The sequence below is a fragment of the Macaca fascicularis genome, chromosome 14, assembly GCF_037993035.2.
Source record: "Macaca fascicularis isolate 582-1 chromosome 14, T2T-MFA8v1.1".
NCBI classification, from domain to species: domain Eukaryota; kingdom Metazoa; phylum Chordata; class Mammalia; order Primates; family Cercopithecidae; genus Macaca; species Macaca fascicularis.
Window position 1 is genome coordinate 21,631,572 of NC_088388.1, and position 26,379 is coordinate 21,657,950.

At 39.5% G+C, this 26,379-nt stretch overlaps 1 protein-coding gene across 5 annotated transcripts in view; it reads right to left on the minus strand.

The window, feature by feature from the left end:
• EXT2 (exostosin glycosyltransferase 2) overlaps positions 1 to 26,379 on the minus strand; it is a 206,904-nt gene that overhangs the window by 81,603 nt on the left and 98,922 nt on the right. For all 5 annotated transcript variants that reach the window (XM_074013872.1, XM_065528278.2, XM_015434882.3 and 2 more), the window contains 2 exons: positions 14,420 to 14,609; positions 5,434 to 5,600 (listed from right to left, as the gene is read on the minus strand). In XM_074013872.1, the coding sequence (XP_073869973.1) occupies positions 5,434 to 5,600; positions 14,420 to 14,609 (357 nt within the window). The remainder of the gene's footprint in view (positions 1 to 5,433; positions 5,601 to 14,419; positions 14,610 to 26,379) is intronic.

Here is a 26,379-nt window from a genome sequence, read left to right on the forward strand (position 1 = left end):
GCTTTTATTTTAAAATTGCTGTAATGACTATGATGTTGAGGATTTTTGTGTGTGTTATCTTATATCTCTGTATCATCCTTTATTTACTTATTTATTTATTTATATTTTTATTTTATTTTTTTGTTTGAGATGGAGCCTCATACTGTCACCCAGGCTGGAGTGCAATGGTGCGATCTTGGCTCATGGCAACCTCTGCCTCCCAGATTCATGTGATTCTCCTGCCTCAGCCTCCTGAGTAGCTGGTATTACAGGCTCACACCACCACACCCAGCTAATTTTTTGTATTTTAAGTGGAGATGGGGTTTCATCACATTGGCCAGACTGGTCTCAAACTCCTGACCTCATGATTCACCCGCCTCAGGCTCCCAAAATGCTGGGATTGCAGGTGTGAGCCACCGCGCCCAGCCTATATCATCTTTTAAAAAATGCTTCAAGCAGTAATTTTTGCTCAACCCACCCTTTCCCCCTCTGTTTAATCCTATTCAGCTTTTTAAAAGAAGTTATTCTTATTGACAAGTTATAATTATATGTATTTATGGGGTACAATGTGATAGCTCCATACACATACACATTGTAGATAAGCAAATCAGACTAATCCATCACCTTGCATACTTATTTCTTTGTGGTGGAAAAATTTAAAATCCATTCTTTTAGCAATACTGAAATATAATATATGTCATTACTAACTATAGTCACCTTACTGTGAATAGATCACCAGAACTATTCCTCCTCTCTAACTGAAACTTTATACCTTTTGACCAATATTTCCCCTTTACCCGCCTTTCTCTCCAACGTCTGGTAACCACCATTCTACTCTCTACTTCAATGAGGTCGGACTTTTAGATTCTACATTTAGTGAGATAATACAATATTTGTCTTTTTGTGCCTGCCCTCTAGATAGCATAATGTCCTCTAGATTCATTCATGTTGTCACAAATGATAAAATTCCATTCTTTTTTCAAGCTGAATAGTATTCCATTGTGCATATGTATCACATTTTCTTTATCCACTCATCTGTTTATGGATACTTAGGTTGATTCCATATCTTCGCTATTGTGAACAACGCTGCAATGAATATGAGAGTGCAGATATCTCTTCAATATACTGATTTCAATTCCTTTGGATGTATACCCAGAAGTGGGGTTGCTGGATCATATGGCAGTTCTATTTTTAGTTTTTTAAGGAACATCTATACTGTTTTCCAAAACAGTTGTATCAATTTACATTCCCACCAAGTGTACAAGGCCATACATGTGTGGTCCATTTCTAAACTCTTTATTCTGTTTCATTGTCCTATATATCTAAATTTATCCCAATACTATCATGTCTTGATTACCGTAGGTTTATAGCAAGTTTGAAAATAGGGAGGGTAAGTCCTGCAACTTTGTTATTATTTTTTTAATTGCTTTGACTTTTTCAGGTCTGATGCATTTCCATTTCAATTTTAGCTTGTCAATTTCAATAACAAAAAGCCTTCTGGGATTTTGATTGGATTTCTTTGAATCTATACAATTTGGGGAGAATTTACATGGTAACAATACTGAGTCTTTGGATCCACAAGCATGCTATATCTTTCCAATTATGAAGTTGTTCTTCAATTTCTCTTGGCAACATTTTTTAGGTTTCACTAAACATATCTGGCACACATTTTGTTGAATTTTTCAAGTATTTCAGTTTTTATGCTACTGCTAGAGTATAAGTAACTTTTCTTGTAGCTTTTTGGAAATATAGCTAATATACAATAAATAGTTATTTAAAGTGTATAATTTGACATGTGTTGGCATCTGTATACACCAGTAAAACCATTACCCCAATTAAAATAATGAACATATCCATTTCCCCTAAAAGTTTTTTGTACCCCTCTGTTATTCTACCCTCCTGCCCTTTACAGCCTGACCCTTCCCACTTACCTTCCAGGCAACCACTGATCTTTCTATCTCTAGGGTTAGTTTGCACTTTCTAGAATTTCATATATATGGAATCATAAAGTATGTTCTCTTTTTCATCCTGCTTCATTAACTTAGCATAATTATTTTGAAAAATGTCCATGTTGTTGCATGTATCAATAGTTACTTCTTACTTATTACTGAGCCATATTCTACTCTATGGATGTATCACAATGTTTATCCAGTCAACTGTTGATAGACATTGTTTTATTTTCTCCAGTTTTTGCCTATTACAAATAAAAGCTGCTTTCAATGTTAGCATACAGGTATTTGTAGAGACATAAGTTGTCATTTCTCTAGGGTAAATACCCATGGGAAGAATGGCTGGTCATAAGGTAGATGTATGTTTAACATTTTAAACTCCAAACTGTTTTCCAAAATGGATGTAACCAGATTATGGATCATGGTAAAGTGGAAGGGCATACAGGCCAGAATAATCTTTTCTATATCTTTCATATGTGTGTTGGTAAGGGAGATTTATTCATTAATCAAATGTTACTGAATTAACTACTGAATACAACAAACTGGGTTAGGCACAGAGGACACAGCAATGAATAAGAGAGCCATGGTTCCTGCCGTTTGCTGCTTATATTCTAGAAGGAAAAACAGACACTATAACAACATAGTTCACAATTATTTGCTCACAAAGACATACAGAGTGCTCTGAACCCAACCTGACTGGGGACTCTCTGAAAGCTTCTTTGAGATAGTAACAGCCGAGCTGAGTGTTGAAGGATGAGTAGAGATTAACAAGACAGATATAATCCCAAGGGACTGTGATAACACCACAAAATAGTAGTTCTGGGATCCAATATAACTCCCTTAGGATGTAAATATTTACTTATTTATTCCCTTAATCAGTCAAGCCTGCTCCCAATTCCTGCATGAAAATCAATCCTAGGCTTCAGCATAAAAAGCAGGATTTAGAAGCATCATGATCTTTTGTCTCTTGATTCAACACTAAACTGAGTCCCTTCTTCAAGATAGAAATGTCCCTTCTGAATAATGAAAACAACAATCTCTTTCGTGAATCATAGTAGAATCATGAATGGAATAATGAAAATAGCAGTAGTCATAATGATAACAGCAGCAGCAGCTAACATGGCATCTGTAAAGTATACAGTCTACTGTCCATCACACAGGAGGTGTACTTACTGCCCTTTGGTGCTTACATTCCAAAAGGAAAAAAAGACACTAAACAACATAGTTCACCATTATTTGCTCACAAAGAGGTATAGAGTGCTCTGAACCCAACCTAGACTGGGGAATCTCACTTTCCATGTGGGAGGCACTATGTAATTTCATCCAATGCAAATAATAACCTCATGAAGTAGATACTGTCATTACCATTTTATATAAGAATGAACTATGTTCCAGAGAGATTAAATAACCTGTTCATCATCATAAATCGGTCAGTGATACAGCAGGAATTTGGGCACAGAAGCCCTAAAGCACCAATGGTAGGGGTACCTAAAAAATGTATTTGTTTGCCTTAGAGTCAAAATAATTTTGTGACAGGCAAATGATATGCTGATGACTGTAAGTACTACTTCTGAGGACCACTGATCTCAGGCAAATGTCACTCACAGTAAAATCCTCAGGGAAGACAGCACAGTGTCAGAAAAATTTGGATTTAAATCCCAATTCTTCCACTTATTAGCTGTGTGACTATAGGCAAGTTATCTAACCTTACTTAGTCTCAGTACAGAATGAGAAAAACATACCTGCTTTGCAGGCCTGGGCCAAGATCATAAGTAATGTATGGAAACACTCAGGACGTTGACAGGAACATAGTAAGTTGTATATACAAGGTTGTTATCAAAGTTGTTCCTTCCATAGCGTCTGGAGATTCTGACTAACAGAGATAAGAAAGCTTCCTGGTTTCACTCTTCTAATAATTACTTCTTTAGAGGTAATATGGAATCAAACACAAGTAATCAGAGGAAAGAGGTAAAGATTCGAGTTCAGTCCCTTTAAGTGCTGCAAAACTTCCTCTCGTTAACATATTCTTAGTTGCTTAAAACAAACTCAGGGTTGAAAGAAATCAAAGGAATACATTTAGCCCACCCTTCTTTTAGTAGTCTTCCTTTAGACCAACTGAAAATACTAAAGAGACAGCACTCTGTCCATCTTGGCCATGCTGTTTTGAACATTCCTTTTTTCCACCTCTCTTTTGCCACAAAAATAAACAGATGAGTAGCATTTGAAGCCATTATATGCAATGAAGAGAGAAATCACTGGCAAAAAAAAAAAAAAAATTAGTCTTTTTTCCATGACTTGATTAGAAAAACAAGTAGGCAATTTGTTTTTAAAATGGGAATAATAGTATACTAAATATCATCCAACACCCTAGACACTATGCTGTAAAAGTCATCTTCTACGAATAAAAATAAATCCAAAAAGATGAATGTATGTCTTATTAACTACTCTCATGCCTTTCATTGGTCAGTAACTACATCACCCAGGGCATTACATATCAATCTATTTCATAACAATTTCTTTTACACTCAAATGAAGCTACATTTTTTTAAAAACCTGGGAAAACTTGAGCTTTTAATTTTTGGTGGTGGTGATAAGTGTCGGGGGGAGTGGATTCCTTTTCCTTTCCCTTAAAATCCACCTTCGATTTAAGTGTTTAAAAATACATTTCTATAATAAATACATGTACTAAATATAGCTTCATTTAAAAAAAGTATGATTTAAGAACCCCAAATTCAACAAATCCTCAGTTAACTAAAGAAAATGGTTACCTCACTCCCCTTTCCCCTGAGCCAGCTATAGCTAAATGACTTGAACACTCTGCGTGCTTAAGTCTGATACCAGCTCTACCCCCAGCCGCAGGCCTCCGCCTGTCGTCATCATGCATCTCACGTACACCCTGACAGGGCCCATCAATTCCTATTGCTTTTCACCAGGCCTCGACTCTGGCACTTTCCCCTGGGGAGACCTTTACTGGTCTCCATACTTAACCCTTGAACCCAGCCTAATCCATCAGCCTCATTGAATAAACGGTGATAGGGAATGTTTCTCCCTAAAGACAGGCAGCCAGCCTCTCCACTTAAAACTCAGAAAGAAAGCCATCAACAGGGTCTGCTTTGTTTGTCAGTGTCGCCAGCTTCTTCACTTATTGATGTTTTTATTGCTGCAGTGCCCAGCTGCTTGAGTCAAAGGAAGTGGTATTCAAGGAGACATCAATTAAGTGCTTGTTAAATGCTATAGATGCTCTTTTGAAATTGTCCCCTGGGACTCTCTTTGGGAGTTCCCAAAACCAGTGGAGGGCACAGTTGCCATTTTGGAATAGGGTTTCTCCAGTGCTTCACAGAACAGCTTCATAACCCACACTCTTATGCACACCTTTTGGACTCTACTGGCAGATTTTAGGAATTCTGACTTTTAAGAAGGAAATATAATACTCTTTTTTAGGAAAGACAAGCAGTCATAGAAAGTAATATTAAACATATAAACATAAGGTGTAAAACCTCCTTACCTCATAACCAAATTGCAGCTCGTCAGAGGTCAGCATAATGATGTCATCATCAATGGCCAGAACAGCTTCCGTCTCGATTTCATCATAAGGGAAGAAACGGTTACTTAACTTGTTTTCAGCAGTCCTCACAACTTTTAATGGAACCCGGATTTTGGGCCAGAGAGAATCTGGAAAAAGGGAAAAGGTATTTACTATTCTCTTAATTTTGTGAGGAGATAAAGTAGTAAAAGCATGACATCACAAATGAGATAGAAGAATCAACTTCTATCCATGGCTCTCATCAAATCCAAAGGTACAACTGTGCCAGGGGAGATTCTCACAGATGCATCTTTATTATTATAAAAACTATATATACTGTACATACACACACACACACACATACACAACACATATACACACATACAATATACATACATATTTATCCTCTCTAAATCCTTGTAACATTACTAATTCTCAACACTGTCCTAACTAGAATGAACAAATTGGCTTCAACTCACAATTGAGAGGCGGAGAAGCCAAACGACTCGACCAAGGTCACAATGACAGGAAGAAAAATAAAGTCTGCATTACCTCATTCTCAGGATCAAGACTTTAATATCAGAACTCTACCCACCTGTGTTAAATACTCTGTAAAATAGTTCCAGGTAAGTCTATCCTAGCTGAAAACTTGCCTGCAGCTGTTCTAGGAAATACAGTGTATGTGCTGAAGATGTTTGCCCCGACGTGCCCACCTCCGTCATGCAATCAAACAGCTTTCAGTGCCGCTAAAATCCACCCTTCATCAAAGTATGTTTCATTGAATGAGTGTAGCTTCCTTAACTCAGCACTGTATCCCCTCCCCCTGACTCACTAGGTTTGGTTTCTCATCATGACCAATTTACAAAGTAAATATCAAATTTCTAGGTCCAATTATGTGGGATTTTCTAGTATACGAAAGAAGCACCAACCCATGACTTGCCTTATATTTTTTTCCCATTCTACTTTATGAAATGACTGGAGTAATTGAACCACAGGTTCTTTGTTTTAAAACGCTGCATTTAGCAGAGCATGAAATTCAAACTTCTTTGGTACAGTACCCATGTCCATAGATCTCAGAGGGCAGTTTGCTCGTTACACATTTATCAAACAAGAATAGGAAGGCTAGGTATCATACTGCTTTCAAAAAGTCCATCATGACATTGTAGAAAAATCTCATTTTTGTGGGTCTTGAAGTCCCAAAGCGCTCATGGCCACTCCAAAGTCACCATAATGAAGGAGAAGTATGATACAGGGAAAGTCAGTAGGGAAAAGCTGTCTTAACTGACTGCATATAAAATGTTTTACTTCTGCATAGTTGTAATATAACTGGTTGTAGAACACACTGTTGTGGCACTCCCAGGGTCTCGGAAGGGGCCTGTGCAAGTGAGAGGCCTTGTAGTCAAGGAAGAGATTCATGGTCTTAGAATAAACCTGTGGCACAGAGGCTAAAAGAGAGTGGTCAGCTTCAAAAAGTATGTTTGGGAAAGGGCTGAATCCATGACCAAAGAAATAACCCTATGGGCCACTGCCTTTTCATCAATATCAACAGTTAATTATAGTTAATTCTTGGCACATAATTGATAAATATCTTTGGAATAATGCACGAACACATGACTGAAAGACTGGAGGCCTGAATTCTGCATTATCTATGGGATGTTAAGCAAGTCCATTCTTCTCAGGACAAGAATAAGCAGAGGGAAAGGGAGAAGTGGACTTTGTTAAGCAACTAATATATGCCAGATGCTTTACAGATGCACTGTCATTCAATCCTCCTGACAACCTTATGAGGCAGGAATTATTTACAAAGTAGCATTTTCACGGCTCAGAGAGGTTAATTAACTTGCCCAGTGATACACAGAAAATAATAAAGCTAGTATTTGAACTTAAGTCTGTTTAGCATTAAAAGACCAAAAAGGACCTGCAGCTTCAGAATCCCATGTTTCTCTGGATCTGGAACAAAACTAGTAAGGTTCAATCACTTTCTCCAGCAAGCATTCTTATTCTTGCTTGATCCCTACTTCCTATACCAGATAAATAAAATCCCTGTCATACAACTACCGTTTCCAAATCCTTGTAAAACATGAATACATTGTAACAGTGGTCCTCAACCTTTTTGGCACCAGAGACCAGTTCTGAGGAAGAAAATTTTTCCATGAATTGCGGGGGAAGGTGGGGCAGGGATGGTTTTAGGATGAAACTACTCCACCTCAGATCATTCGGCATTAGATTCTCATAAGGGGCGCGCAACCTAGATCCCTGCATGAGCCGTTCACAATAGGGTTCTCACTCTAGTGAGAATCTAATGCTGCCGTTGATCCTACAGGAGGCCGGAGTTCAGGCGGTACCCACCATTCCTCCTGCTGTGCAGCTCGGTTCCTAACAGGTCACAGATGGCTACGGGTTCATGGCCTGGGGTTGGGGACCCCTGTACCGTAACATCTAAAATGAAGGAGGTTATAGCCCTACCTACCAGACCAGTGGTTTTCAAAACTTTTGGTCTCAGAATCCCTTTATGCTCTTAAAAATTATTGAAAATCCCAAAGAGATTTTGTTTATATAGGATACACACACACGTGTGTGCACACATGCACAAACACACACATAAACACACTACTTACTATATTAGTAATTAAAACTGAGGAAATTTTAAAACATGAAATACATGAAAATATACAAGCACACATTCCATTAGCTGTGGGAAATGATGTCACTCATGACCTGTAGATTCTGGAGAACTCTACTGTACATTTGTGAGAGAATAAAAGAAGTGGAAAGATACATTATGACTAAGTGTGATTATGAAAATAATTTCCATATCCTGGATCTCCTGAAACAATCTCAGGGATGTTCACGGTACCCGGATTACACTCAGAAATCAGAGTTAGACTCTGTTCAGATTTGGGTACCACAACGTTAAGAGAAGTACCAACAAGCCCAGAAAATAGTTGAGAAGAAATAACAAAGATAGTACAGGCATCTGTATCCAGGCTTTCTATAGAATGCTTAAAGAAATGAAGTGTGCCACTTATCACTTTATTGCCTCTCAGTTTCAACTGTAGTCATCATTGCCCTGTTAGTGATAGCCGAACTGGACCCTGCAATCATGTCTCCTTTGCCAGCTGGCATGGCGTCACACTGTGTCAGTACAGGGCACTGAAGGGCCAGTGCAGTGCGTGGGGGTGGCTTTCTTCCTAGTTCTGGTATGCCTTTTATACTTCTTGCTCCAGTAGTGCCTGGCCAGCAGGCAGGCAGGCAGGGGCACTTGTCTCTAGCAAGTGTAAGTAGCACCTCTTCCCTGGGGCGGCTTCCCAGCAGGTTCTAGCACACCCCAACAGGCTTCCCAGTGAACTTAACAGCACCCCTCCAGGCAGCTTCCCAGCAAGTTATGTGGATGCTCCACCAGCAACTCAGCCAAAATTCTCCCTGTGGGTAGCTCCAGGTGAGCTCCACTAAAGCCCTAGCCAGTTTCCCAGCAAGTTCACAGATTCCTGTTGAATTCTATGTGTAGATGAGGGCATGATTGGGTTTCCTGCTTGTCAACTTTGGCCTGTGGCACTTCAGTAAACTTTACTAATCCAGTGAGTGTGATTAGTAAGGTGTGAATCTCAGATCTAGCTGGGGAAGGGGCTCTCCCAAGTTTATTTTCTATAATCTTTAGAGTTCTCTTTACCCTTTAGTAGGCAAATCCTGTTACTAGTTAATAATTCTTCAGATTAAATTTTTCCTGTTCAAATTACCATGCGGTTTCTGTCTCCTAAATGCACCTTGACTAATATTCTTGGGCTATCAGAAAGATTATCGAATGAAAAGGGAATTGTTCTCTATGGCCTCTAGAGTTAGAAGCATGACAAATGGAAGGGTAGAAGTTACAGGGAAACTGATTCAGACTTAAAATAGGTAAGAACTTCCTGATGGTATAAACTGTTCTAAGATGTGTTGCGTTCGGCAGCACAATGTGCCCTTTTACTTCAAATGCACTCACTTAGGTCAGATTTCTACTTGATATCAGGTGGAAACTAAACAAGATGGCTCTATGGCCAAGGATTCCACGAGGCAGCAAACATCTCAGAAAGAACACAGTCTTTGGAAACAGCTTCGGATCCCAGGTCTACCACTTACTTGTCATGTGACCTTGAACAAGTTAAACACCCTGAGCCTGCTTCTTCAACTACGAAGAAGGAATAACGACGCCACCATCTTGACATGATTGACTGTGAGGATGAATGGGAAAGTATTCAGCAACACAATGCCCAGAACACCGGCGGTAGTCACTAAATGTCAGCCATGCTGTCTCTGGAAAGTCTGCGTCTACCCACAGAACCAGAGCATTTTTTCTGAACCCTAGGTAGCAGTGTCAAAGTGGTACATTTGAGATCTGGTACAATCCAGTGGTATACCCCTGGCTCAGGCCTTCCACATCCACTTTGAGAGAAGCAAGATCCCTGCCATGAATCCTCTAAACTCTCACACGCTAATAAAACAAAAGAACATGGAACTTTGGTCATGTTAATTCCACAAGGCAACAAACAGCTCCTCTTTCCACTATGTAGAGAAACTAGGCTAGCTACTTTGATTAAGTATGAACGTACCTCTACACTGGATGGAATCTGGACTTACAATTGGGGAATGTGTATAGCACATTCAACCCATAGACAGCTTTCCACACTGTTCATCTATATATGTCCAAAGAATTACCTGAGACCATGTCCACAAAGAACTAACTTGCCTCTGTGAAGTCTTTGAAGGGGAGGTTTTAGAGAGCAATGAAGACCCAGGAGGATGATATGGGGTGCAGGTAGAAATATAGACTGAATCATGGCTTTTTAAGATACACGGTTACTCTTCCCTGTTGTAAGTTAGGTCTGAGTAGCCAAAAGTCGGCTTTGGCAAAAGGTGTCTCCATTTTACTGATCAGCTATCTGTGGACCATCATTACCACCAGACAGGACTCTAAATAGAATTCTCAGTTTCATGTTTTCCCTTTGTCAAATTAAACGGCCTCCATGAAAGAGAAGTAGCATTCCCTCAGGCTTCTGACAGTATCCCTTTTGTGGAGGCCAGAAATGAGAGGGCAGCAATCAAAGAATAAGCATTAAAATTATATCCTGCCTTTAGATAATTCTGATATGGAATTTTGATTCTGGAAAGGTAACCTTTAAAAAAATCAGGACTGGAGCAGTAGAAGGAGAAGAGCATGAGGTAGGAAAGAAAAATATATGTGAAAAAGAAAAGAGGTTTTTTCCTTCCCATTAGTCTTTTCAAAAAAATAGATTTACTTTTCTGTCTCTCTGAGTCCCTGACAAGGATCTAGTTCTTATATATGATCCCAAATCAAAGAACTGACAACACAAGATGATTTTCCTACAACTAAATGGTAATCTAAATAGACATGGGGGGGGGGCTTAGTGCAAAGGGCGTGAGCTTTGGATCTAGAAAGATCTGTGTTGATTTCTGACAAATTACTAATCTGAGTTTCATTTTTCTTATTTTTGTAAAATGGGGATAATAATAGCTTCGTTGCAGGCTTGTCCTAAGGTCTAGAGATAATAAGCATGTAGCACAGTTCCTATTCCTAGGATTTAAAAAGTATATAATATGGTTACATCATTATCATCTTCACAAATGGATTCTTGTGAAGTCCTATGAACTTCACTTCTCTACTGATAACATGAAGAGGTCTAGACAAAGGATATGGGGGTGACCCCTAGAATGCAGACAGAAACTGTCATAGCTAGAAATCTTCAGGCCTAACTTCTATTGCTTAGCCTAAATGGGGTCTTTTTTCCTTACTCCTTTAAATTCTAAATGAAACAGCATGCTGTTGTATCTTATGTCTCATCCTGTGAACCTATAACAGACAAAATAGAAATGTCACCTTCCATTCATACAAAGTAGCCTGAAAAATATGATTTTTCAAATGCATTGCAGAATTTATGAAAAACAAACAGCTGAGCCAGGTGACCTGATAACTTCACAGTATGAGCTTTAGTCCAGCTCAAAGGAGAAAAAGAACTCCTTGTGTTATGGATTTCTTTTTTTAAGTATATTGATTAACGGTTTTCTCCATGTTGGATGCCAAGAGAAATGTGAGCAAAGACATTTTTCTCCAACTTGGCAAAGGTACTACAAAATGGTCAGGTTAACTGAAGATGACCCCAAGTCCCTCCTGCCAATCACTATCATAAATACAACCACAGATTCACAAAATAAATTATCAGATTATCTCCATACGAACCTTAAGCCTACTTCAGAATTGCCTGAGTTGCTGGTGTACAGCTGGTCTCATGAACCAACTCCCCGCAGTCCTAGAACTTGGCTCACAAGGAAGGTGGCTGCTGCTTTTACTCCCCTGTTGACCATCCTGGGTTGCTGACATGCTCAGCCAATACCACCCTGCCTGCTAAGGACTATGCAAATCACAATCTGAAGCTGGGGTGCTCCTGATATTAATACAAATTTAAAACTAAAGTCAGTTAAAAGAAGAAAGGCAGTAGCCTGCCTTTTCTTCTGACAAAGCTCAAAATCAATGTGATGAAAGCTCACTGGAAATTTCAATTGCCTAGTCTAAGTATTTACTTAAACTTAAAACCCAGAAATTTGGACTTAAGTATAACCAAAAGAAAAAAGTATTTGGTTGGGTTGGAGAATGAAAAAAAAAAAAAAAAAATAGGAAGGCGGGTAGATTTCTGCCTACACAAATCCTCCCAGCAGCAGACATGGTAACCACAATATTTATTTTAGTAAATGTAGAGAAAGCGAAAAACATCACTTTTGCCTCTAATATTTCAAAGACTTGGACTTGCTTTTATATATATATATATATATAATATATATGTTACTAATGCTGTATGTGAAAAATCAGATGCCTTTGCTGGCATGCGGACCAGAGCTGACAGCCTCATTTACCAACTGAACAAACACCCCACAGAAGATTAAACATGGTTCATGTTCTTCCCAAATAACCACATAGCCAGAGCCAGAGCCCTGACCTAAAAACCGCTGTTAGAAAAAAGCCAGTCCAGTCACTACACGTGTCAAAATTAGGGCCTCATCAGTTAAGGGCTCTTTTTCCTCCCTAGAGTCAAAGTCTTTTAAAAATAAAGTCCTGGTCATAAAATTAACCACTACATTTTAGCAGGGTCTTACCAAAAATTAAAACTGAACACCCAACTCCAAAATCTGGGCTCCTGCTACACTGCCTTTAGTTGTGCCAGTGTAGAGGCTTAGATCAAGAAGGGGAAAAAAAAGTTATCCTTTCTCACAGTTTGCAACGATACCTTCCCAAAAGAAGTGACACAAATTCACAATAAATAACTCACCTTATGCCTAAAGTGGCTAATCAGGAGTTATAAGGAGAAGCCTCTTTTGCATTTAGCACTGTAATTTGCAATTCTGCTTTTCAGGCAGGACTGCAGGAGCAGGCTGAGAGTCTCTCTGAAAGCTGGTGGCCTTTGCATGCAGGAGCAAATACAGGCCTGTGACTACCACAAGACACAATAAGCCATTCCAGACCCAATGACAGGCCCCAGACTTCCTTCTACAAATATAACTCATCCTTTATAAATGAAGGGACTAATTAGCAATGCAATACCATCCAATTCACTTCACTCTGGAGAAAGGCAATTGGTATGAATAAATCCAAGTCAACAATTTCCTTCTTCACATAGTTCCTTATAATTGTCTCTCTTTTCCTTCCTTTCTGTATTTTCACCCTCCCTTCTTAAATGATGCCCACATCTTCCTTTTTCTTTTACCCCTTTCCTTCTCCCTCATTAAGTACCAAACAAAACAAAAACCCAGAAAACTGGCCATGCAATAGTGTTGAGAAAGAGCAAACAAATCTTGGCATAGAAAACTAATTTTTAAAAATCAGGGAATAATATAAGACCTTCATTTAAAATAGCTGTTTTATTTACTCAAACTGTGGCTCCCTAAATCTAAAAAGAAAGCATATGATTCTCTCAGAGAATAAACATCTCATGAAGTGAGGGAAAAACTAAAGAATTTTCTCAAGGCAAATTCTGATTTGCCTAACAGAGCCAGAAATATGGTCTTCTTCCAGCCTGGACTATAGATCTACTACTGGCCATTTTCAGGGTTGACTCTCCCGACTTCAGTATATCCATAAAAGAGACTAGCCATAAAAAGTGTAGATACTACTGTCAGGCAATAAACTAGACCTTATCGGTGACAGTGGTGCACATTACTAACTTCAAACTCATTCATTCTTTGCTCTAATCCATCAGAAACTTCCTGGCTTTAATAGGCTATAAATGGCAGGAGCTTTGAAGTCCCTGGGATTAGGATCAGTAATACACAGACTGAATGAGAAACTAAATGCAGGTGGAACATACTCTGTGCGTCCCGAATTAAAAACAAATCCAATGAATCAAATAGTCCTCAACCCTAGCTGCCAGCCAGCAGATTACAGGGGTGGCCAAGGCAAGGAACAAAGTGATTAAGGGAGAACCAATGGGAACTTCTAGTGATTGCTCTCTTTAAGGACCTGACTTGAAGTCTGGACAGGGTATGCTTTGCTGCTGACTTTTCCAATCAGACGTGAGGCCATCCTTTTTTATTTTATTATTATTATTTATTTTTGGAGGAAAGTACAGCATCAGAGCAGAGATAAGAAAAGAGAAAACTAATGCCTTTTAAACTGAGTTTTCATGTAAACAAATCAGCTGAGATGGCTGAGGGAAGCTGAGATCTGTTTTCCCAAGGCTGATAGCCTTTGATCCTATTGATTCCTAAGCCCTCAAACACTTGTGGCTACAGAGTATGCCAGGGCTTGGAGTTAAATGGGCCACCCTAGAACAAGAATGAGAGGACTGAGAAAAATGAAGGCATGCTGTCTCAGAAATGGCATTGCTGTTGACAAAGCAGGAAAATTTATTTAAAACAAAGGATGTGAATAATTTGGCCATCCAAAATCAATCCAGCTGAGAGATGCACTAAGGCTTCTTACCTTCTGGAGGGTTTTTATTCTGATTATTCCAGACGACAAGCAGTTTGGATAGACTGGGCACCTTGGACACTTCAGTGATGACCCGGAAGAGGCTCTCTACTCGGTCGTAAGTGAGGACTATGGCGGTGAACCCTTGAGACTGTGGTGGGATCAGCGGGAGGAAGAGTGGATTGCTCACACTGCCCCACTTCTACAAGAGGACAGATTAACACAGGTCAGAAAAGCAGCTGTAACAATATGGCTCACCCAATATCGTCAGCAAACCCAAACATAGCAGGCTTGGCGGCTTTTACCAGGACTGATCCCAGAGCTAAGCAACTGCTCAAAGTCTTTCCCTCCTCAAAATTTGCATGGACTAATTAAGTTTGGCCCTGATATCACTGAAAAAGGAGCTGAGAACTTTTGCAGCTGAGAAAAGAACTCTAGTTAAACACGACAGACTAAAGCATGCATTTATCTCCACTCTCTCCCCAAACCCAATAAAAAGGCAGTTGATGAATATAAAAGAATACAAATCTACAAGGACAAAGAGATGGGAAAAGAGACAACAGCTGATGGGCCTATTACGATATTTCTGAAAGACGGAAAGGGCTAGAGAAGGGATAGCAGAGGAGGAGTGAGAGTGGAGACGTGGGCACCTACCAGGAGGGGAGGCAGCAATGGCAAGCAAGCCAACCTGGGAATTCACAGGGCTCAGGAATGAAACTCACCAGATACCTTGTGAGGTAGGAGGAGCGGTAAGGTTGAAAACAGGAAGACTGTTAAAAATCTGTGTAAGGAGCAGTTAGAGGCCCAGATTCACAAACCCTCCCTTGATCCTACTCAGCCAGAAAACGACTCGTCCCTTATCCCAGCTAGAGAAGGGAGGTTTCCTTTCTGAGGAAACTGAAGCTCTAGACAGGGAAATACAGGCACAGAGGAGAGGAAAATATAGGCTAAAAATCTACATTCTGAATGATGGGCCCTACAGCCTTCTTTCCCCTTCAGTTCCCAAAGCGTTGGCAACCATGTGGCTAGCTCGGCACCCCAACATCTTACAGTGAAGTCCTCCAGGCAATAAGCTGGCCTTCACACAGAGAACTTCCAATCAGCTTTTCAGTGCTTCCCTCTCAATCATGAGCAGATTCTAGAATCACAGACATTTCAAGAGCATCTTCAGCATGAATGACAGAAACCAAACGAATAAAGAAGAAAAGGAACTTAGAAGTAACAGGAACAACAGAAGTAGCAGAAGGAAATTAAAACAGCATCAACAACAAATTGTATCCACTGGGAGATAAGATTCTTCATCCATGAAACAAGAATAAATTTTTATTTTAAAAGCTCTATCAAAGAACAGAAACAACTCTTTGACATTAAAAATATAATAGTTTAAAAATTTTTTTAAGGGCAGGATTGCTACCTGGTTGGTCCTGCCAGTCGGGGGAAAAAAGGTCAGGATTGCAAGATAAAGATGACAAAATATTCCAGACTGGTGAACAAAAAGGCAGAGATGAAAAATAAGAACAGAAAAAATGAGAAAATCTAGGAGGTCCAACATCCATTTAATAGGAGATTGCAGAAAAGAAAACACAGACTATGGGAGAAATAAATCTATCAAAGAAATTAAAGAAGTTCTCAGTACGTAAGATATGAGAGGTATGAATTTTCAGATTGCAAACGATTAACAGAAGTAGCACAGTGAATTTTTTAAAAAGACAAAAATAAAAAAACAAAAACCACTGCCATATTACAGTGCATATTTCTGAACACAGAGAATAAAGAGAAAATGCTCACAATGTGTGAAAATAGGTGAGAAACATATGAGTTCAATGTACAATTCTCAAAACTTATCTGTTAAGTGTGAAATGTTTTTAAAATAAAGTTTAAAAAGTAATGAAAGAAATTCAATCTCTTTGCTATCATTAAAATATTAAGTATTTTTAACACAGCAATGTAAGCAAAACTATTTTTGTACTGATAATAATTAAGATTATTTAAATGTTCTTATATTTTTTACCAGCTTTATTAGGATATGATTCATATACCATACAATCTACCCACTTAAAGCATATAAAGGTTTTGGTATATTACATTGTTCACTTTTTAAAACTGTAGTAAAATAGATATAATATTAAATTTGCCATTTTAACCATTGTTAAATGTGTAATTCAGTGGCATTAATTATACTCATATTCCTATGTTATCATGCAAAAAGCCCAGGACTGAACTCCATCTTTGCCAGAAGGTGGCTGAGTATGAAATGTCCTATCTGCTATCACGGCTGCTGCATACTTCCCAGCCTTTTATACTCTGGGATTGTCAAGGTCCCCTATCAATCTCATCCATATCACTGATGGACACCCATCACCACCTTTGTGACAACGGCTGTCTGCCAGATGTAAGAGTGTGGGATGAGAAATGCACACAAACACACGGAATACACATGGGATGGAAACTCAGAGAAGCTGAATGCGATTCCTGGGGTCCTAATTTCAGGATATTAAAGCCAAAGTGTCCACAACATGCTATAATTAGATTTCACAACCAAGACACAATAGGAAAGGCCATCTTTTCTTTTTCTTTTTTTTTCTTTGAGACAGAGTTTCACTCTTGTTGCCCAGGCTGGAGTGCAATGGCACAATCTTGGCTCACCTCAACCTCCATCTCCCGGGTTCAAGAGATTCTACGGTCTCAGCCTCCCAAGTAGCTGGGATTACAGGCATGCACCACCACACTCAGCTAATTTTGTATTTTTAGTACAGACAGGGTTTCTCCATGTTGGTCAGGCTGGTCTCGAACTCCCAACCTCAGGTGATCCACCTGCCATAACCTCCCAAAGTGCTGGAATTACAGGTGTCAGCCACCACGCCCGGCCAGGAAAGTCCGTCTTTTCAATGTTGACCTTCTGTTTCCATGACATCACACTTTAATATTAAACTGTAGTCTTAGGAAGGTGCCTGGATTTTCGTATTTGACCTTAGCAACTCATTGTATTTCTAGAAACCTTTTTGAGTTTTCTACCCCAAATTTTATTCTTTATCTCTTCCTGACCTTTATGGAAACTGAAGTCAGAAAGTAGCCCTATATTTAAGTCATAATTAATCCCCAGGGACGGTTCATGGTCTATGTGTCATCACTATCCCCAACCCAGTCACCTAACCCTCTTGACACAATACTCACGAATGCCTGCTTGAAAAACATCATTTTAAGTGGAAAAGAAACAAAAAGATTCTTTTAAAAAAGTGTATAAAATGATTTAATGTGTGATATTGAAACAGTCAAGATTTACTGAGTACTTACTAAGTGCAAAGCACTGTGCTTTACATGTATTACCTCATTAGATACTCACAACAACCCCCAAGATAGATACGGTTATTGTTCTCACTTTACAGATGAGGAAACTGCAGAACTAGAAATAGCAAATGATGTTCAAGGCTATATAACCTGTAAGTGATGGAAGTGAGATACAACTCAAGCAATCTGATTCCAGAACACCAGACGGTAATGGTTCACAGCCCTTCCCTACGCCCTCCTACATACATACCCAGACCGGGTATGCATCACCATTTTATAGACTTTGGAAAATGCAAGTGTGGGGCACTCCAGAGTTTGCTGCTTCTAGCTCTTTTCTCAGACAAAAATCCTAAAAGTTCTTGATCCTTGTTAATAAAATCTGGGCCAATAAGCAAGAACCCACCCCAAACACTATGATTTCAGAGAGTCTATGGAATAAAAACACACCAAATATATAACACTGACACAAAGTGTGCACATAAATTTAAAAAGGTAAATACACCACTAAAACAGAAGGAAAAACTATTAAAACTCTAACAGAATGAGGTCTGTTCTTTGGGAGAAGGGGGTTGAATGCCAACACACTTAAATGTCTTTATGACATTAAGAGGAGAGGAAAATTCCCTAAGAGATGCAAAGCTTAGACTCACAAAACGAGTGCCTTGGCATTTAAAGTAAGGCACCCCTGAAAGGCATCGCAGCTCTGATTTCAAGGAGCTGCCAGGGACATGGAGCCAGAGTCGCTGGCAAGACAACAGATCGGGTCTCATCCCACATGCCAGCTCCACTTGGGAAGTGAATTGGTAGGAGAGGAGGGAGGACAGGAAGGAATGGCTGGCTGGGAAGTGGACAGTAACTTTTCTTGATGTTCAGTTTTTCCACACTTGCATCCTAAACAGGGCTTGACTACTGGAGAAGCAGGGAAGGCAGCATGGGGGGTATGGACAGCATGGAAAGGAGCATAAGGAGGACTGGATCTTGCCAATACCTTCCCTTAAAATCCAGAAGTGGAGATGAACACAGGAGGCAGTATGTAAGCTTCTAAGCATGCATTTACTCAAATATAGGCTCAATTATTTACTGTAGAACACACCACCAGAGTTAATGCAAATGGCTTCAAAATTGAGTTAGCATGTTTGAAGTCAGTTTTGGAATCACAAGTCCTTAATCGGAATCCAGGTTCTTTCACTTGCCAGCTGCATAGCCTGGGCAAAGTACTTAACTTCTCTTGTACCTCAGTTTCTCTATCTATAAAACTCATCATACAACTATTACCATCTTTCTAGGTAGTATTACTTGGCCTAAATGAGGTAATATATGTAAGGTACTGTCATGTAGAAGCATTCAATAAATGATAGCCAATGGTTGATCTTGTGTGAGTTATAATTTCTCCGGGCTTTACTTTCTGTGTGTCTCAAAAGGGGGTAGGAGGTAGCCTAAGCAGTCTTGAGATCTCTTGCAGCACAAGAATTTCGAACGAATTGCAGTACAAGAATCCCAAATGAAATCCTTCTTTCTCCCTCTCTTTATCTTATCATGTTTCAAGGTCCTGGTTTAAGTGGATTCTCTACCGCTACTTCTTCCTGTCCAAATATATTGTTTTTAATATCCATGATTTTCTCTTTTCCTTTCTATTCATTATGCTTTGGCTATCCTGAAAGCTCCATGAAGGCAGGAGCCAGAACACCTACTATTTAGAACAATGCCTAATTTTTCAATCAAAACTTGTTTTTTAAAGAAGTGAGTAAGTTAAAGCCAAATGACTGAGGCCTGTTTTATCTGTCTCCCTTATGTATAGATATGAAGAGCTGATGTACATTCAAATGACTAAAATTATGAGTTTTGAAATGACTCCCAACCTAGTTAACTCGTTTTATACATACTTACCAAGAATCTTACTGTGCTGTGTTCTGAAGAAGTGTAGGATTTTATAGGGATATTTAATAGAGGGCTTTAATCTGGGCCTTGCCATGTACTAGTCTTGTGACATGTACAGTTCTTTGAGTATCAGTTTCCTCATCTGTAAAACAGGGATCATGATAGTAACTACCTCCTAGGGTAATGATTAAACGAGATTATGTACATAAACATTTAGCAGAGGGCTCAACACAGGACCCTATGAATTAGAGTTTAAAGCAAACAAAATACTTTCACTCTTCTCAATTTGTATTCTTGCCTACTGAAACACTGGTATTGGTGATTCAGCAATCATTCCCACTAGCATTATTTCTGGTACTCATTCATTCAGCCAACATTTCCTGAACATACACTATAAGCCTGGAATAGTGTTAAAGCTGCAAAGATGAACACTTTCCTTCCTCTCAAAACACACATAACCTAGTGGGGAAGACAGTGCGGTAAAAACACAAATTACAATGTAAACTAACAAGTAGTAAACAAAGAATGAAAGGTACTCCATAGGTGGAAACGTGGAGATCTACACAATCACCTCTCCCTACCTGGAGATGAGGAGGTCTGAGCAGTGCCTTTAAGAAGAAGCAGGAGAGGGCTGGCTAAAGAAGCCTAGGGGCAATCTGAGAGGCACGTGCAAAGATTTGCCTACAAGACAGTGAACCATCCAACAGGACACCTCACAGTTTGCTGGGAGGAGAAAGGTCAGACAGCAGAAATGAGAGGAACTCAGGTAACGGCAGGTTAGAGCTTTATCGTGAAAAGCCTTAAATAACAATTGTTTTTTAAAGTTACACAGCTAGTCTGTTGTTTCTTTTGAAACTTTCTTTTCCTGATCGTTGTTTTAGTGACAAATTGACATGGCTACCATTATGCTCTATTTCAAACAGTCATAAATAGGAAATGCTGATCTGCAACTAAGCTTCTGTGTCAATTGCTTTTCCCTTGCTCAAGCATAATCCTATTTGCCTTCGGAGCTCAGTGACAGTGTGGAGAAAGGCAGCTTTAATTGGGGTGTATACCTTCACACAGACACTCCACCCCACTAGGGTAAGGTCAGCAAACTAACCTCCAGAGAAAAAAAGCTTACTGGGGAGGAACATTTCAAAAACGGCGTTTAGTCACCTCTGAAATACCTTTAAGAACTGACCCCCTGCTGGCTGACCAAAGAGAGTGTCTACAGTCTGGGACCTCTTGACCCCACTTTCTGCAGGAAATCAAGCAAATTTAAACCTCCATAATTTACTCAAGACTGGTTTCTGCCAGGGAAAAGGCAAACAATGCTGTCAATTAACTCTGCTACCTGATTAAATCTCCATGATGGTAAGACAGGGCATAAAATCAGGCATCCAGCAACAGAGAGCTGGAGAAGAGGCAAAGCCCATCTATCACAGCTATGCCTTCAAAACCCTGGCTATCAATGCAATTTTCAAATGCACTCGATGAACCTGTTCACTCAAAGGTAGGAGGAGATACCAAAAGAATAAGTGTGTATTATTCTGACAACGTGCTGGCCTTTGGCCAAAATGCCTTGCTCACCTCTTGCCCATCCTCCCACTGTTTACTTCTCACTCCTCCAACGAATATTCACTATAGAAGCGCCAATAAGAAATCTCACATTGTTAAACTGCAGTTGCATAAAAGTAATCCCTAACAGCCACGAGAACTGTCAGGTCACGATGCCAGCTGTAGAAAAGTTCTTTTATTCCGGAATGCCCTGGTGTAAGAACTAGTAGTGTGCAGACACTAGTGAGAGGGATGTGTGGGCTCAGGTTTCAGGATGCCTTGAGGGAAAGGCCTTGGGAGACTAAGCTTAAAGTCAACTACCAGTTCAAAGGGGTTTCCCCTTCAGGAAAGAGATTCAAACTCAAGCAACTAGTGGTGCCTTTGGCAATCCCAAACAAAGGAAGTTGCCTGGGCCCTTCCTGCAATCCTGATTTGCTTTCTTGTAGTTGAAAGGTCATGGTAGCTATATACGAGCCTAACCAAAGCCATTCTAGGGTTACCATACAGAAAGCAGAGAAAGGTGGTAAACGGATGGCCTTTGCTAGCCATTCTGAAATGTTCTTGCTGATGCTACTCAGATTGTGAAATCAAGAGCAAGGAAAACCACATTTCATTACCAACTAAAAGATTCTTTCAGCCTAAACCAAACCAAACTGTAGCACTGAAGAAATCAAGCTGCAATACAGGATGATCCAAATTTTAATTACTATTCCTCATCATATCAGATATTTTTTGTCACTATGTATAACTTCATGTGAAAATAAGAGAATTCAGCAGATATTTGAGTCAACCTATATCTGATTTAAGTGAACATATTTTGCCTAAACAGAAAAATGAGAAGACAGAGAAGAAGGTAAGAAAAGAGGACAGGCCTGTTATACAGAAGCTTTTGAGCCCTAGTAATGAGAAAGAAGCCTTACCTATTCCTACCTTGATAGAAGGGCAGTTTTCTTAGTTGTTTTGAAGTTATCAACCCTTACCTCAATGTGGTTTCAATTATGAATTACCAGACTAAAAGGGGAAAAAAGCTTTGATTTATTCTTTTTTGCTCCAATTATGCATGATGTGTTTCCACTGAAGACTTTGAAAAGTATTTCATCATGCCTCTCATCCAGAAGTGGTCAAAGGGCAAAACCAAAAGGAGTTAACCCCTTCATTTCTCCTTTAGGTTCAAAGAGACTCGCCATCAATGAATATAGGACAAGGCCTTTGAAGCAGGGCAATGAAAGAGTTAAGCATTAGCATCATATTACTAACGTGCATAGGGGTGGTGTCCCTTGTCCAAAATGGTGAGATGATATTTATGTTAATGGTTACTGGGAGATTTGAAAGGGGCAATCAGTAATGTGGTCCACGTTGCCTTAACCATTAAACCTCTACAGCCCCAAATACCCACAGCACAGCACTCTATCAGCCAGGCACATGCTGACTTGCAAAACTAGAGAATTACTGAGACCTAACAATGTCTTCAAGTAGCATCTCTTAGCTCAAAAGAGAAAAGTTTTGGGGACAAGTCTGAAGTTTACCTGATACATCGTGTCTACTTCATTTCACTCTCAAATAATAACTGATATGGTTTGGATTTGTGTTCCTACTCAAATCTCACATTGAATTGTAATCCCCAATGTTGGAGTAGAGGCCTGGTGGGATGTAAATGAATGATGGGGGTGGGTTTCCCCCTTGCTGTTCTCAAGACAGTGAGTGAATTCTCCCAAGATCTGGTTGTTTAAAAGTGTGTAGTACCTCTCCCTTCTCTATTCCTCCTGCTTCAGCTATGTAAAACTTGCCAACTTCCCTTTTGCCTTCTGCCATGATTGTAAGTTTCCTGTGGCTTCCCCAGAAGCAGAAGCCTGCACAGCCTGCAGAACCAAGAGCCAATTAAACCTCTTTTCTTTCCAAATTATCCAGTTTCAGGTAATTCTCTATAGCGATGTGAGAACAGACTCATACAATAACTGACTGTTCTGAAAAACAAGAATAACACTGAAGGCCAAATCTCACTGACCAAACATTAAACAGACACGTGAAAAATGGAGAAAAGCAAAGGCTAGAAATTCTCTTAAGGCTTCAACTAAATAAGATAGTTAATTATTAACTTAAAGCTCCTGAAACCTATTTACAGCAATTTGCTCATAAGTGAGTTTTCTAAATGGTGGCATCACATTTGGGGGCACTGAACTAACAAGTACCATGACTGATATCTGAAGAAACTGAGCCAGAGACTAACTCAGGGTCACAGGAGCAGGCCAAATATGTCTACAGATATTCTCCTTTTCCTACAGCTGCTTTTAAGATCTTCGCTTTTTCTTTGGTTTACTGCAGTCTCATTACGATTACCAGGCTGTAAATGTACTTTTACTTATCCTGCTTGTGGTCTGTTAGTCTTCCTGGATCTGTGGCCTATGTCATTCAACAACTGTGGAAAATTCTCAGCTCTGATCCCTTCAGTAGGGCTTCTTTCCATTCCCCACCTCTTCTTCTGCAACTCAGCTTAGCGTATGTTGGACCTTCTCTCTCTGTTCTCTATATTACTTCACTTACTCCTTCATATTTTCCATCTCTTTGTCTCTTTGGGCTGCATTCTGAACAATTTCATTGACTCTAATAATCTACTCTAATAATTGCAAGCCCTTGCATGTCTATTTCTGGTAGTTCTCACTCACAATATTGCCTATAGCTTTATGGTTGTGAGCTGCTAACTGTCCTCAGACACTTAATTTATAAGAATTATTTGAGACCTGGACTGAAAATACGGTCCTTATGACAGGGTTTGTGTCTGCTTCTGCTGGTTCCTATCAATACAAAGCCACTTTCAACTAAATTCCCTCCTTAAGGCTTATTTGGATGATAACTGTAGTAAGAAGCCATCTGGGGGTGGCTTGTGATTGTAGTTCTCAATCACAAGGGTCAATACAGACAGGTTTACTCCTTCCTTACTCTTTCACTGAAGACATAATCTTTCAGTTCCCTAGCTTCATCCAGGAAGTCCTTGTGAGAGTTGGATGGGCCACAGGATTTAAATCCTAATCCCAGTCCCTTACTTCACAGAGTTACCAGGTCAAAGCTCCAGATCATCAAGGTCTACAAAAGTCTCCATAGCAAAAGCTGACTTTGGCTCCCATTCACTTCCCAGGATACTGAGTTTCACTTTGATTTGGGGATTAGCAAATACCTTACTTTCCTGCCAGCTCAGTAATAGGTTAAATTGCTTTGTAATACTTCATTCAATATTTTAGTTGTTCACTTAAGAAGGTCACTTAGCATATCTAACCTATCAGAAAGCCAGGGACAGAAGTCTTTTTTATATTTACACTGCCACTGTACTTACGTGTCATTGTGTTCCCTGTTTAGCTTGGGGGCCAAATTTGGGTGCAAGATGAAAACAATTATATGAAAAGAAAGCAATATAATAGGTGGAATGATGGGCAGAGAATCTCTGCATTAGATGAATCAACATACTTCTTTGGACCTCCATTTCCCCATTTTAAAAAAGAGGTGATCAGTGGATGGGTCTTGAAATAAATATGTCTCACTTCCTTCATCTGTAAGACTAGTGCTAAAGGAATGCTACTCTTGGTTGTAAGGAATAAACAAGAGAAAAAATATAATAAGACCTATCTGGGCACAAAAAATACCCTCCTGTATTTTTAATTTTCCTCTCCAGAGTCCACCCAATTCTAAAATTTATGTTTCCATGTGATAAAACATTATACTATCAACCTTATAATCAACACTTCACTTCTCATAGCCCCACACCACTTACAAAATGCTTCCATGTATATCATTAATTTCTTAAAGTAGTTCTCTCAAATAAGTATTCTCATTTTACAGATAAGAATAATGAAATTCAAAGAGATAAGAAACTTGCTGGGGTGGGAGGATTGCTCGAGGCCAGGAGTTCAAGAGCTGGAGGCCAGGAGTTCAAGATCAGCCTGGGCAACATAGCAAGACCCTGTCACTATCAAAAAAAAAAAATTACCTGTATATAGTGGTACAAGCCTATGGTCCTAGCTACTCAGGAAGCTGAAGCAGGAGGACTGGTGGAGCCCAGGAGTTTGAGGCTGCAGTGAGCTATGATCATGCCATTGCACTCTACAAAAATAAGATTTTTTAAAAGTAGCTCGGCATGTGGTGCACACCTATAATCCCAGCTACTCAGGAGGCCGAGGTGGGAGGATCACTTGAGCCCAGGAGGTCAAGGCTGTATTGAGCTATGATTGTGCCACTGCAGAAGGGAGGGAGGGGGGACAGAGGGAGGGAGGAGGGAAGGAGGGAAGTAAGGAAGGAAGGAAATTTTGTACAAGGTCAAGCTAATAAATGGTTTTGAACTCAGGTTTGATTCCAAATGTCCTTTGCAATGGTCTTAATTACAATCAGACATAATCAGATAATCATATAATCAGACAATAATCAGTTGCTAATTGTTACACTATTCTTCTGAAGCTATCATTATCCCTAATCTCCATCCTACAGATGGGCAAATTGTTGCAAAGAGAGATTTGGTAAGTAACCTCAAGTCACTCAGATCATCCCCAAGAAAAAAGGGATTGAAACGTGCAGTTTACGAATTTCTGGGCTACAGTTAGTTTACTGGAAGGCTCACAGGTTAAACCCATCTGAATGCCTCTTGAAAATTCCTGTTATTATCTGAGTTTTAGCTACTTCAATTTTTTCTTTATATAGCACTGAAATTCACATTTGGCTAAATGCCCACCCTTCTTCCATAAAGCCAAACTACTGTCAAGGAGAGCAAGAGAGGTTGCCACTGATTGCTTTTCAGGTAGTAGAGGAAAAAGTTGACATTTCATCCTCCTCTTGCTTGGAAAGAAAGCCAATCATTTATAAGAACCCTCATCTGGCTGCAGCTTCCATCAGTGGGATGGAGAGAAACCATTTAAATGGTTCAACATAAGCCATATTAAAAGAATTTGGAATGAGGGAACAGAGGGCTCCATATGCTGATACTTTTAATAATTCATGAGTTATAGCAGTCTGCAAGTAATAAATTTCACTAAATATATCTATAGTATGATTGCTTAAGATACTGGCAAAGATAACACACTATTGATTTTACTGGTTTATAACTTGATATGTTAACAGTTCAGCTGTTTCACAGTACAAAAGATTTAGATTATTTAGAACAAGGTCTTCAATCATCATCCTTGGACCTGCTACTTCATAAGTATACTGAAAATACTTAAATGCTTCAGTGAAAAAACTAGTGACTTATTTGATTCAAACAAAGAAAGCCAATCTATAAACCAAAG